This window comes from Naegleria lovaniensis, assembly GCF_003324165.1.
Source record: "Naegleria lovaniensis strain ATCC 30569 chromosome Unknown tig058, whole genome shotgun sequence".
NCBI classification, from domain to species: Eukaryota; Heterolobosea; class Eutetramitea; order Acrasida; family Naegleriidae; genus Naegleria; species Naegleria lovaniensis.
In genome coordinates this window covers 40,265-54,013 of record NW_025407880.1, presented here as the reverse complement: position 1 = coordinate 54,013, position 13,749 = coordinate 40,265, and the positions used below count along the sequence as shown (strand labels likewise).

General features: G+C 38.1%; 7 protein-coding genes across 7 annotated transcripts; 2 read left to right on the top strand and 5 right to left on the bottom strand.

Moving 5' to 3' along the window:
* Window positions 1-19: 19 nt before the first annotated feature.
* C9374_012335 (uncharacterized protein) lies at window positions 20-2,925 on the top strand (the record flags this gene model as incomplete). Its single annotated transcript, XM_044688090.1, has 2 exons — window positions 20-671; window positions 854-2,925. The coding sequence occupies 2 exons, from the start codon at window positions 20-22 to the stop codon at window positions 2,923-2,925; spliced, it is 2,724 nt and encodes a 907-aa protein (XP_044542406.1).
* Window positions 2,926-3,078: 153 nt separating this feature from the next.
* On the bottom strand, window positions 3,079-4,949 carry C9374_012334 (uncharacterized protein; the record flags this gene model as incomplete). Its single annotated transcript, XM_044688089.1, has 3 exons — window positions 3,079-3,429; window positions 3,518-3,807; window positions 3,998-4,949. The coding sequence occupies 3 exons, from the start codon at window positions 4,947-4,949 to the stop codon at window positions 3,079-3,081; spliced, it is 1,593 nt and encodes a 530-aa protein (XP_044542405.1).
* A 298-nt stretch (window positions 4,950-5,247) lies between these two features.
* C9374_012333 (uncharacterized protein) lies at window positions 5,248-6,066 on the top strand (the record flags this gene model as incomplete). The annotated part of the gene is made up of 1 exon (XM_044688088.1): window positions 5,248-6,066. The coding sequence occupies one exon, from the start codon at window positions 5,248-5,250 to the stop codon at window positions 6,064-6,066; it is 819 nt and encodes a 272-aa protein (XP_044542404.1).
* Window positions 6,067-6,314: 248 nt separating this feature from the next.
* On the bottom strand, window positions 6,315-7,481 carry C9374_012332 (uncharacterized protein; the record flags this gene model as incomplete). Its single annotated transcript, XM_044688087.1, has 1 exon — window positions 6,315-7,481. The coding sequence occupies one exon, from the start codon at window positions 7,479-7,481 to the stop codon at window positions 6,315-6,317; it is 1,167 nt and encodes a 388-aa protein (XP_044542403.1).
* A 176-nt stretch (window positions 7,482-7,657) lies between these two features.
* C9374_012331 (uncharacterized protein) lies at window positions 7,658-9,642 on the bottom strand (the record flags this gene model as incomplete). Its single annotated transcript, XM_044688086.1, has 3 exons — window positions 7,658-8,243; window positions 8,312-8,379; window positions 8,485-9,642. The coding sequence occupies 3 exons, from the start codon at window positions 9,640-9,642 to the stop codon at window positions 7,658-7,660; spliced, it is 1,812 nt and encodes a 603-aa protein (XP_044542402.1).
* A 241-nt stretch (window positions 9,643-9,883) lies between these two features.
* On the bottom strand, window positions 9,884-11,617 carry C9374_012330 (uncharacterized protein; the record flags this gene model as incomplete). Its single annotated transcript, XM_044688085.1, has 3 exons — window positions 9,884-10,245; window positions 10,353-11,038; window positions 11,325-11,617. 3 exons carry the CDS (start codon window positions 11,615-11,617, stop codon window positions 9,884-9,886), a joined length of 1,341 nt encoding a protein of 446 aa, XP_044542401.1.
* A 652-nt stretch (window positions 11,618-12,269) lies between these two features.
* Window positions 12,270-13,748, bottom strand: C9374_012329 (uncharacterized protein; the record flags this gene model as incomplete). The annotated part of the gene is made up of 1 exon (XM_044688084.1): window positions 12,270-13,748. One exon carries the CDS (start codon window positions 13,746-13,748, stop codon window positions 12,270-12,272), a length of 1,479 nt encoding a protein of 492 aa, XP_044542400.1.
* Window position 13,749: the final 1 nt, after the last annotated feature.

Below are 13,749 nucleotides of genomic sequence, written 5' to 3'. Positions count from 1 at the left end.
AAACAAATTCTATAGTACTATGCCAGAACTTGATACAATTATTCAAGAAGCTCAAGGACAGATTGGGCAACTGCAATCTCGTCTCCAAGGATGTCTCGGTACTGATGTCTCCATTGTTGTGGACTGGGCCACCTTTGAACAAAATATTCAACAAGACCTTCTTCCCTTCTCCTACGAAGTTTTGTGCTCATGGAATGGATTCTTGGTTCTTGGTAAAATTGTTGACACTGTTCAAACCATGATTCAAGAGTACGGAGGAAATGCTCGTGAAGTGATTGCTCGTCAATTGGCACAAGTTAGACTTCAATGCATTGCTATTCCTCCACCAAAACCAGTCGGAAAAGAATTAACCACGGCAGAGAAACACAAACAAAAATTGGAAGAGGCCGAGAATCCAACCATTAGTTTGAAGGATGGCGCCATGACAGTCTCCGTTCAGTTAGGTTTGGGTGCTTCCGGTGTTCCAAGTTATTCCTACGTGAGTGAGACTTTGAATGCCCTGTTCGGAGTGAGTTCTGCCTATTATAAAAAGGTTTTGGAGGATCGTATTGCCAAGACTAAGGAAGAAATTAAGAGAGAAGTAGACGATCCAAACTTTGATATTGAAATTGTTTTTGATTGGGAAAGTTTCCAAAATGCTGGAAATATGGACTCGGCATTGAATAATATGGGTATGTATTTGATTGATCATTGCAACATGAGTTATTTACATTATTACATCATCAACGATATCTCTGCACATATATATTTATTCTCACACACAAACGTTTATGAATACAATTCCCAAACATTTTTAACTTGCTATGACAAAATATGCAACACCTCGTCCGAACAAATAACTGAACCACTACAGCTCGTTGGGATTGTTGGTACTCCCTTCAAACATTGCCACGTGCTTTCAGATGGGCCAAGTCCGATTATCCTGTCACTCACGAGCGCTTGAAGCAATCCCTCAAGAAGGTTGTCTTTTCCAATGCCGAAGATGACGGTGTTGAGAGAAGATACTGGCACAGTTTTGCCATGTTGACCAATGGAACATTGGAAATGAGAGGTGTCTACAGAGAATATTGGGGATACATTTACAGCTATGATGTCACACGAGCAGTTGCTTATGGATGCATTCTCGATGAGGCTGATCAAGCTTTTGAAAACAATGAAACCCTAGATAATGAAAAATTGGACCTTTTGGTTCGTGCTGTTCGTGAAATTTGTTCCTCTAGCGCAGTCAGATACGGAAACTTGAAGCCACTCATTGAGCTCTCAAAGAGAAAATGCTTCCCTCAATTGGACGAAATTGATCAAGAGGCTGTTGACATTTGCTTGAAGACCTACCACAAGGAAGTCATGTGCAAGAGTAACAAGAAAGACGAAAAGAAGGATAAAAAGGACAAGAAGGAAGAAAAGAAAGAAGAAGACGACGAGGACGGAGATGAACCTGTGCACGAAGAAGAGGAAGGTGAAGAGAAAGAAGAGAAGCAAGAATATAAGGAAGGCACTCCATTCCCAGAGACTGTGATTAAGGCCTACTCAATCAACAAGACCAACTTTAGAGGCCAAGTTCAAGCTCGTCTTGCTGTCATTACTAACAAGGCTCTCTACACATTTGCCTTCGACTACAAGAAGAAGGAACTCATTAAGAGAAGAGCTCACCGTTATGTGTACAATAATATTTACTCTACTCGATATGGACCTCTCAGAGATGACAATGTTCAAGTCGTTGGAGGTGCTGCAGGTGCCATTGCAAACGCTGCTCAAGACTTGATGAAGGACTTGTCAAACTATGGTCTCAAGATTTACACAAACATTATCACTTCCATGAAGGAAAGAATGACTGAAAAGGCCATCTCAAAGGCAGTCAAAAAATTTGTCTTCAAGATTTTGAAATTCCTCGTTGAAGATGTTCTCACTAAAGCCATCGGAACTGAAAAGGAACCTGTTGTTGACATTCCTGGTTTGCCAAAATTCAACAGCCCTGGTTTCTTACTGAGAACTGCTGCTACCAGCTTGTACAGAGATAAGGTTGACACTCAAATCAGTGTAAATGGCCTCGCACAAGCCAATGTGGCCCACTCCTTGGAAATTGCTGGAGAAATGTTTGACACACTCTCAGAGACCATTGAATTGGATCTTCCAAACTTGCCAAACATGAAGTTGACTACTTTGCTCATTCAAATTTGTGACATTTTAGAGCAGTACAATGACGATATGGATTTGAACATCCCAAGCTCTATTACTATCAGTTCCCTCATCAGAAGTATCAACTCTGCTGTCTACAAATTGGAACAATCAGGCAAAAATCCAACTCTCGAATTCGAACAACCAAAAGAGTTACCATATCAAGACATGATTGGATTGTTGAAGGGTGCTTTGGAAAATTACAAGAATAAGACTGAATTTGACAATACTGCCATTAAGAATTTGGCTACTGGTGAATCATTCCCCAAGTTGCCTGACCTTATTGAACAATTGAGCTCTGTTGCAGTACCTCATATCAAATTCGATCCATATCCACCTGTACTTGTGGCAGCTATTTTGAAGGCTATTGCTGGATATCTTGGTAAATTCAACTTACCAGGTCTTAACTTGCTTGAATTGAAGATTCCAGGACTAAGTTTGCCAGGTTTGCCAAGAATTAGTTTACCAGGACCACCATTACCAGGTATTCTTTCCAGACTCAAGCCTCCAAGCGAACCTTCAAGAGAAGAGTTTATCGTGCAAGTCAACAATCCAAATAAGGCATTGTCCAAGTTTTTGAGTGCTCAATTCTGTTATCTCATCTATGGTGCGCAATGTAATGACATGTATCCTTACTGGCCTTGGAGTCCATATGAAACGAGCTGGATTTCCGTTCCAGTTTCTGTTGTGTCAATGATTTACAACAAGTCTGGTGGTAAAGGAAACAAAGATAAGGCTGAGAAGAAGTAATTAGTTTGTTTAAAATAAAACATGTGCAATAATTTTTTCTATAACCATCTTCATAAAGCCATTCTACAACAAACCCTCAAACACCAGTCCTTTATCATGTCAAAGTGATTCAAACTCATACAAATGTTGGCCCGTACAGATGATGCTTAATTCCTATTCCTTACTGATCGCTTTGTCACTAGACGATTGTTGCTGATTTTCATGAGCACTATTGTAATCATCTTTCCAATAATAATACAATGGAATGTGTGAATTGTGACCAAATAAACTGCCGTACTTGTACATGTACACAATTATTCCACACAGCACTCCAATAATTGTTCCAACAATGACTTGCGTCCATGTATGTTGGTAATCCAATACTCTTGAAAACACTCCAATCCAAATTAAGCATGCCAAAATTAAAAGCGCAACAAATGGAAAGAAAAGAATACCTCTTCGGGCAGTGCTTGTAAGTGTTCCATTTCTGTGATCTTGTCTATTTCGATCTTGCGCCAGCGAGAGCTTGTTGTTTCGAAAGGTTCAATTTTTCGACAAGTGATACGTTGTCAATTTCCAATCGTTACTTCATTTCCCCAAAACATTAACTTACAGCCTTTGTTTTTGCAAACACGTAGAGCAAGAGAAAAATCCAAACAGCAAACAAATTTGCTGCATGTCCACTTGGAAATGCTGGAGTATTATTCACTTTCATTCCTCGATACTTTTCTGGTTGTGAGCAAATTTCATGAGGTAAATAATACACAACTGTATTGAAATGATTCGTACGTTCGTTTTGGAGGGCTTGAACTTTGGCAGCAATGGGATTACATTCTTGAAGAAAGCTAGGTCTGTAATCGGGATAAAAAAACCAAAAAAACATCATGAATAACATGCTGAAACCTATTATGGAATGGAATATTTAGAAACAACAATTGTTGTTTTTTTCAAGTATTTTGAATGATGAATATTGTTATTCATTCCAAAATGTCAACATGTCACAATTTTTTTTAAACCAATGAAGGCCATTAACAATGATTGAATGGAATATTCAGAATTGAAATCAATTGTATACATCCAATGACATACTTACACAACGATTGAATATATCCCAATAACATGTGATGCGTATCATGTAAATTCCTCACAAACACCAATTGAAACAACAACAAGGATCCAATCGGAATACACACCACAAATGCAATCACAATCAAATTAAAAGGAACTGTTTGAATTCCCAATAAGGGATATCCAATTCGAGGATCATCCAATCGAAAGTACAAGGTTTGGGGATATGGTACCTGGAATAAAATTGCTGCAATAATTCCTACCACAAGGATCACGAGCCATTCCATGATATAATCAAAGACAATTTGTGTCCAATTCGATTTTGAGTAAAAATCCTTTTTTAGGTTATAGGAAGAACTAATGAAATGAGGATTGAAGACATGTTGTTGCAATGATTGAGTCGTCTCGTTCCTTGTTGGATGTTCATTCAGTTCATGAACCATGTCATGATTCTTGGGTTCTTGCAACAATGAATCATGGTGGTGGTGGTGTTGTGGTGGTGAAGAATTTCCTTCTTCTTTGGTATGTTTGAAAGGAGGAGCAACAACAACAGCTGCTTCTCTCTCGTGTTGAGGTTTGAAAAAATTATGATACGTTTTTCGTGTCAAGATGAGAAAGGTTAAGGCAGAAAGAAAGGATTTGAATGATACACCACTACCACGAGAAGGTGAAGATTTCATACTGCTGCTTGGTTGTGTCTTGACTTGATGTGAAATAATTTCTGGTAAGCTTCCAGGTTGTGCTTGTGTGGGAATTGCCAAATTAACTACTACGGAAGGATGGTTTCGTTCTTCAATAAGAGGAGGTGTCTGCAAAGATGATTGAGAAGGTTTTTCATCTTCAATAAAAGTTTCAGCAGCATTCGGAGGATTGTGGTGCGATTGGAGTGGAAAAGGATGAGAAGAGATGTTCGTTGTGGAGGAGGAACCAAAAGGAGTAATCGAAACAGTGCTAATGGTCAAGGGTTGTTGTTGCATTTTGTTTTTTCTTTAAAACTTTTTGAATCTGTACTTGAAACTCGTTGAAAAAGGAAATTTAACAAAGCTGTGGAACCCACTTCACTTCTTCTTCTTCTTCTCGACAAGATATCACAAGGCGATCAATTCCATGCTTTCAGAGCGTTGGATTGATACTCTGGGACATTATTTGAGCTCAATTTTCGAACGGATGTATAAACTCACGCACAATATATGTGGCCACATCAAAATGTCAACTGCCAATTCCGGATAAAAGCGTGTCCACCACAAACTTCTCAAACTCAAAAAATATTCACAAATGTTTCAAGGTCATTACGGTCCAGCTGGCGTGATTCATTATTTCTTTCCCGACGTCAGTTTGGTATGGCTCATGATTTCGACACAACTCATTGACATTGTGTATTTTTCACTTCAAGTCTTGTGCAAAACATTGTGTCAAATGAATGTTCAAGAATGTTCCTATCCTTTCATTTGTCATGAATATGCCACATTCAATGTGGAGAGAATGAGAAAGAATGCAGTTTTTCCTTCGGATATTCATTCGGAATATACTCATTCATTGACAGGTTCTTTGGCATTGGCTTTGATTTTTACAATACTCTATCGAATGTTTCAACACTCAACAACAACAACACGAACGAATCAAAATCATCGATCCTTCTGGTCCTTGTTTTGTATTCTCTTTTTAGGTGTAGTTTCACATTGGGTATTGGATGTTCTTGTTCATCGACCAGACGTCACCATCTTCCCACCTTTTACTACAGCCATGATTGGATTGGGAACTTGGGAAAATTGGTCAAAATGGGGCAATACATGGTTAGAGTGGTTCTTTGTGTGGTTGGGAATGATTGGCATTTTGGCAGCAAGAGCTAGAGCGAACAAGCTTGATCGAACGTTTTGGTTGGCCTTTGTAGTGTATGGAATTTCAGCGACAGGTCTGAATTGGTTTGCTTACTTTGGTGATGATACTTCCGAGAGGGCAGACCAAGTGGTCGATGGTGCTGCAATGTCTCCAGATTTGGTTCCTCTCATTTCAGTCTTGTATGTCTTTGCTTTTAGTGTTTCCTACTATTTAGGTTCCAATAATATGAAAAGTGAGACAAAGAAGGTTGATTAAGGGTGAAAATGCAAAATATTCATTCGTAAAATACATCCATTTCCGCAGGATTAGAAATTCTTTTTAGTAGTAGTTTAAAATCCATTCATATATCATCAGTTTCAATGACAGTATTCATACGTTCACTTGGATGTCATGAATGTGTTGAAAGAAAATCGCCTTTGCAATTCCATGCAATATTGCATTACATGAAATACTCACATTCCATAATTCGGTATTGATGTTGTTGTTGACATCACTGTCATGCACTATCTCCATCCATATTTCTTCTTTGCAGAGGAATTGCTTTGTCTTGATTTTTCCAATCTCTCAGCCATTTCCAATTCTCTTCCGGTTGCTTGTTGAGCCAGGAATGAAATTTGATTTTTGGTTTTTGCAACCTTCACACGATGTTTGTTTCCTGCGCCTTCAACTGTAAAGTTGAACTGTTTAAGAGCATCTTGTTCATCCTTTGTCATGTAAATTTCTCTCTTGTGTTTTTCAATGAGAGCTCTTCTTCTTTCTACTTCTAAATTCACCAACTCGCTAGACCCATTTTCTCCCACGTCCACAATATCGACTTCTCCAAGTTGGTCTACATCAATACCTTGACGTTTCATTTCAGCGAGAATATCTTCAGGAATGGACTTGGGGTTTGTAGTGCCCTGCTCGTCTTGAACGTCCTTCAAGTTGTTATAAATTTCTTCCTCCTCTTCTTCGTCCATTCCCAGATTAAACTCATCCTCATTATCATCCAAAGGCATGGTTTCTTTTGATTTTGGAAGATACAACTTGTTGCTCATTTCATCGGTATTGTCCGTCTCTTGATCTGAAAATGGAGAAGACGAGCCTGCTTCCGATTTTTGTTTCTTACTTGTTGAATAGTACATTTGATCCTCTTCATCATTGAAATCTCCATCATCGTCATCGAGAAATCGTTCTTGTTCTTCAAATAATTTTCGTTTACTTGTGGCTGTTGTTGTTTCAGATGAATCTTTGGGATTATTAAAAAGAGAGTGTTCAGCGAGTTTCATCAAGAGAGCTTTTTTAGTACTTGATACCTTCTTTTGCTTTGTTTTTCTTTTACCTTCTGCTGTGATAGTGGAAGAGGATGATGATGAAGTGTTGACTCGGCTTGTGTTGTTTGTGTTCTCCGTATTATTGGGAGCATTTATAACGGTTGATGAAATTGTTTTGTAATTAAAATTTGAAACTCCAACTTCATCGTCTATGGATTCAATGATAACTTCGTCTTGATCGGATTGAATTTGATTTTTCGTGCTTGTTGTAACCAAAGACTCAGCTTGTTTGAAATTATTATTCAACACCACCGATGGTGCACTGTTGGTTTTTTCAGCATTGTTCTTGTTGTTGGTTGGAGCAGAGAATGATTCATCCTCGGAATCAGATCCATACTGCGCAAGTGATGAAAGCATTTTTTTTGGTTGAATCTGGAAGGTTTCGATGACTGAGCAATACAAAAGAAAGGCATTATATCTTACGAAATTAAGAGTGACACACAAGGGACGAAACACCACCAATACACCAATAAACTTTGGCTCAAGTTAAACCACCGTGTGTCATTTTAATTTTGAAAAGATATTAATTAAGGTCACGTTTTATTCAATTCCTTCAAGAGAATTAAAATAACAGTGATGTTATCCATGGAACCATCTTTGAGAGCCTTTTCAACAAGTTTTTCACATGCTTTCCTTGGATCTTTGAATTGTTGAAGGTAATTGTAAACATGTTTGACTGCTTCTGCTGAGGACATGACGTCCCACAGACCGTCACATGCAATAATAATAAAGTCAGAATCTTTGGTGAGAATGAAGTGAGAAACATCGGGAACAACGCTCACAAGATTTGAACCCTTCTTTTTAAACTCAAAATCTCCAAAAGCTCTAGAAACTGCCAGAGCTCCATTCACTCTTCCGAAGGAAACTATTCCTCCATTTTTTTCAATCCTCAATCGTTCGTCCTTATTGTTAGGTTTATGATCTTCTGAAAGCTGAATGGCAAAACCTTTATGAGCGAGAACACACCTCGTGTCTCCGAGATTTGCCACAAATAAATCATCATTCCTTAACACACAAACATTAGCTGTACAACCAGCATAATATTCCTCGGCTGAAAAAAGTGAATCATCTGAACCTCCAAACAATTTTTGCTTAAATTCCATGTCACAAGCCTCAAAACTGATATCGAAAAAGATCAAAGGATCAGAATATTCCCTTGAAAGGGTAATGCATGCCAAGTGACTTACCTCTCAACAAATGATCTTACAATATCTTGCAAGAAACATCGATTCTTTGCCAAAATTTGAAATAATGTCTATCCATATGAATAAACGTAAATATTGAGTGATAACGAGAAGAATACACGAAAAAAGGACACCATTGAAGTGAATAGGTAAAAAAGCAATTCAAAACAACCTACCTCCTTACAATGTTGTGCACATTCTGAGCCACAATGGCCATCAAAAACGCCAAACATTGCATGAAATCTAAATGTTGGTGGCTGACCGAGTGCCTCTTCAATGTTCTTCACAAAGAAGTGCTCGTCTTCCATTGAGGGTCTTTTGCCTTGTGCGCTTGCTGAAGAATAGGAGAGCTTTCGAGATTGATTGTTGAAAAGGTTGTCGTAAATGCCAGAGATGGATGGGATTGCATGAACGGATATACATCGGTGCAAGGGATTTTTGACCTTATCAATTTTTAATTCCTCCATAATGGACTTTTTACTGGGGGTTGTCGAACTTTTACTGCTACCGTTGCTGCTGGCAGATGACGATGATGAAGAAGAAGGTGAAGAAGAGGCGCTCAAATGTCGAGTGATTTTACCCATGCCATTGTTAGCCGAAGATTGAACATTTCTTCGCGGTTCAATGGCTGTATTCGAACTTCGAACGAGAGGAGATGGAATTTCTTTGAATGGAGAGGTTAACGCGCCAGGAGATGTCAGAACTGGTGAAGTCTGTGCAGATTGTTGTTGTTGACTTGACTTGGGAGGTGTTGACGGGATCATTGATAAGGCTGTTGATCGGAATACTTTGGGTGATGTTATTCCATTTTCCATGAGAGGTTTTTTCGATTTTCCAGATGGTGTTCTTGGCCCAGAAGTATTAATGACAGACATGGTATTGTGTTGTACGAAAGTGGCGTTCGTAGAGGTAGAGCTCCCAACTGGTGTCTTGCTGTTAGAGGGAGAGGTCATTATGGATGATCCATTGGAATAATTATTGGGAGAGGTCAAGGCACTCGGAGATACCATGTTTGAGGGTTGTGCTTCATTTCCTCCCGAATGGCTCGGAGGTACAAGCCCAAAACCTCCCTGATAGGCTCCAACATGAATCATGGCTGGCCTCTTAACCGCTTTCTGAGGGGATCCCAATGGCATGGTATTATTGCCAATGAGACTACCTGAGTGATTATTGTATGGTTGATGGTGATGCTGATGCTGACCATTATTGTTGTTCATGTTCATTGAATGATGTTGTTGTTGTTGTAGCTGATGTGATGTTGGAGAAGAGAGAACTACTGTAGAGGATGCTACGGTAGGGTGAGCGGTGAAACTACTCAAACCCACTGGTCGCATTTTTTCGCTTGGTCTTGAAAGGGTTCATTTCCAAGGGTAATACTATTGGGCAGCATATACTGTAAACGAATGAACTGATAGCCGCATACTAGTATATACTCTCAATGTACTATCTATTGAGGGCATCCAACTTAGTAAATGGACATCACCTTGTTGTTTCAATTGTTGTTACAGTAAATCGGGGCACACAATGTACAAACACTATTGGGTGATGAAGTTGATTTCATGACGCGTATGTGTTTTATAAGAATGCAGAGTTGACTTTGGCTTGTTCATAGAGCTCTTTCAATCGAGTTTCGAGTTCTTTTCGTTCATTTTCGTCCTTGCAAATATTGAGTTCTTCTTTGACACTTTCAATGAGAGCTCGGAAAAGCATTTCGTCTTCGTCACTATTTCCAAATCCTTCATAATTGTCATTGAGAGAACTTGGAACAATCATTTGAGGATATGAGAGTGATTGGAAGAAGGATGAATCGTTATGAGCTGCTTCGCGTGGAATGGAGATTTTTGAGGAGGCCGAAGTGGTCTTTTTCGCTGGTGAATCTGAAGTGGCAGAATCTAAGAAATCAGTAAAGTATTCTCCTTCTCCATTTTCAAGAGCAACTTTCATTAAAAAATATAAAATGTCCAAAATAATAATAATAATAGGTTAGGAAAGAAATATTGTTAACAACTCGCTTGTTGAAATTGAAATCAATGTATGAACTTACTTTGTCGACCCTTCTCTGTCACAACACCAACATCATTCTTGTGTGCCATTGAACCCTTTGGAATATCCTTATTTTCCAATTCCTTATCATTGCTCACAAGCACATTGTAAAAGAAGATGCAAACAGAGTCATACATAAAATCGGGTCTTGCACTATTGTGGTCACCTTCAAATCGAATCATATTCTTGTCACCTGCATAGGTTTCATAGAGCTTTTCAGAGTGATGAATTTTGATAAAATCGTCATTCTCTGCATGGGCAAAAAGTGCAGGAACAAAACAAGAGCCAGCACATTCAATAGGTGCACACGAACGAATATCAAAACCTGCTTTGCCAATAATTGATTTTCTAATAAGATTAATACCCATTTTGATCATCTTTTTCGGTATCCAAGATTGATAAGAGTGAACAAGTTCCATTGATAAATCTTCCAAAGATGTGAATGGACTGTCAACAACAATTCCAGCAATACTTTGATCTATGGATGCATACATGATGGATGTGGCAGCACCCATCGATCGTCCCCACAATCCAATTCTACTCACTCTCTTGGTTGACCATAAATATTCAACAATTGTTCCAACATCTTGCTTTTCGTAATTTCCAAGTGAAACATAATCTCCTTCAGATAAGCCAGATCCGGTAAAGTCAAAAGCAAAAACTGTGATATTGTATGGAAGTAAAATGCTGTTCACGTTGATTGTGATTTTGTGTTTGCATGAAGCAGCAGTCCAAGAATTGACATGTCCGTTCATTCATGAACCAATCAGATCAGTAGTGGAGGTGAGGTCAGTGACATACAAAAATATTAATATTCAATGATCGTGACACGTGAGGTGACAAAGTAGCATTTGGGTACGGATTGTATTAATTGACCATACAGTATTCCAAATCGTCAATAATCGCAAGACAATGATATTATTAATAAGATGATAGTCAAAATATAAAATCAAGTCATAATTCCAATACTCACCTGACAGCATCCAATGCATCACATCTTGATCCACAGTTACCATGACAATAAATCACACAAGGTAACTTTTCCTTTGTTCTTTGCGATTCTATGGGTTGATAATGCGAGCATTCAATAACTTTTCCTCTCGAATTTGTCAACTGAAAATCCTTTCTTTCAAAAATTCGATTATCAAGAGTAAATAATTTAGGTCCGAGTGCAATCGAGGGTTCATATATACACCGTTGTGGTCGGATGATCAAGTTACAAATTTCATCCCACAAATTTCCAATGTTTTTAATATTAAAATTCATCGTGATGAAGATGGTATGGTACAGACAGATGATAGGACGGGATGAAGAAAGAAGAGTGGAAAGCGTCCGTTTTAATAGAATGATGGGTTCAGTAACCTATGAAGTTCTTTTCTGATGTGAGAGGGGTGTTGATGATGATAGCAGTTGGAATGAGACTATGATGATGATGGTTCAAATAAATCCAAATGACAGGAGGAGATGTAGAGAATGGATATCGGGTTCAGCAACCAATGATTATCATTCAAAACATCAAATACAAATCATGAAAACATACGTTTTGGAAAGAGTTTCAATGATGGTTCAATATACAATCTCTCAAGACGAACAAATCAACACAACCGATAGAAATGGTTCTCTATGGAATTTTGAAAATAAACCAAATGATAGTAAATGTAAATAGGATATGACATCATCACGCTTTAAAACAAACATACCCAAACACGACACAATTGTTGTCAAAAAGAATTCTGGTCGCTCCTCTAGTAGTGTTGTAGACGGAACCGACCGGACGCGATGGTAATTTTTTCGATAGTTATGTCTGACTTTTGATTTCGCATACCCTCGACTTTCTAAAGAGTCAACAACACATGTGTTTTAGACTAATTTAATACCAAGTTGGTCACTTTATATGCAAGACCATACTCGAATGATCTTAATAGAAAAATTTGAGTTTCTTTTGCTTATTGTTGTTGTGGTTTGCAAGGACATTAGCATTGTCCGTGCCAATTTGATTATAAATCAAGTTCAGTTCCATCAAATTTTTTAAATTCACACCGTTGAGTATGAGTTGAGCTCCTTTAGAACCAATACAATTATCATACAGATTTAACGCTGTGATATTTTGTAATGTTTGGCTGTTGGCGATGAATTTAGCTCCTTCAGCATCAACACGGTTAGTGGACAAGTCTAACAATGTCAAGTTCTGCAAATTCTCACTATTGGCAATGTAGTGAACTCCAGTTGAAGTAATGCCATTCCCTCTCAGTCGTAAGATTCTTAAATTCAACAAATTGACACCATTCGCAATGTACTGAGTGCCAGTGTCGTTTATGTTGTTGGAAGACAAATCTAATTGTGTCACACTTTTCAAATTCGGGCTCTTAGCAATTTGCATCATGCTTTCAGAGCCAATATTATTGCGTTGTAAATATAGTTCTGTTAAATTCTTTAAATGTACACTGCTGGTGATAAATAAGGCTCCGTCAGATCCAATATTATTGCCAGAGAGATCAAGTGTTTTAAGATTCGTTGTGTGTGGACTAGACGCAATGCACGTTGCCCCTTTCGTGCCAATATCGTTATCACACAAATTGAGAGACGTTAGATTTTTCATAATTTCACTACTTGCAATAAAGGAAGCACCATCAGAAAGTATGCCTGTGTCTATCAAATGGAGTACCTTTAAATTTTTAACATTTTCAAAATTATCGGCAAAATATTTAGCACCACTCGGACCAATAGCATTCCAAGACAAATCGATGGTTATTAAATTTTTTAAATTCTCGCTCTCAGCAATATGTTTAACCCCAATTGGGCCAATAAGGTTGGAGCTTAAATCCAAAGTTTTCAAGCGTTTCATCTTCTCGCTAATAGCAATATTTTTAACAGATTCACAGTTGATTTGTGAGCAAGATAAATACAATGAAGTTAGCTTGTCCATGCATTTGGTAATGCTGTTAATGGTAGAAGGGACGAGTTTGTTACCAGATAAATTCAATGAGGTGACATTTTTCATATTCTCAGCAGTTACAATGAGCTCAATCTCATTGGGCTTCATATTATTGTGTGATAATGAGAGAGATGTCAAATTCCTTAAACTCTCACAATGAGCAATGCATTTCAAACAATGCTGACCCATACTTCTGCGTTCAGAAATTGATATGGTGAGTGGAATGTCTAATGATTTACTATTCCATTGTTTTGAAACTCTCATACACACACGTAAAATAAATTTCCAATCAAGAAATCGTAAAATCTCAAACACCATATCATCCATTTGAAATAAATTGGCAAAATTAAATTTTTCTGAATCGAGTATGTCCGCGCATATATTTTCATCATTTTCAATTTTATCACTGTTGCTTGTTATCGTGGGAGATAGTTTTCTCTTTTTCGGTTCTCGGAGTGTCATT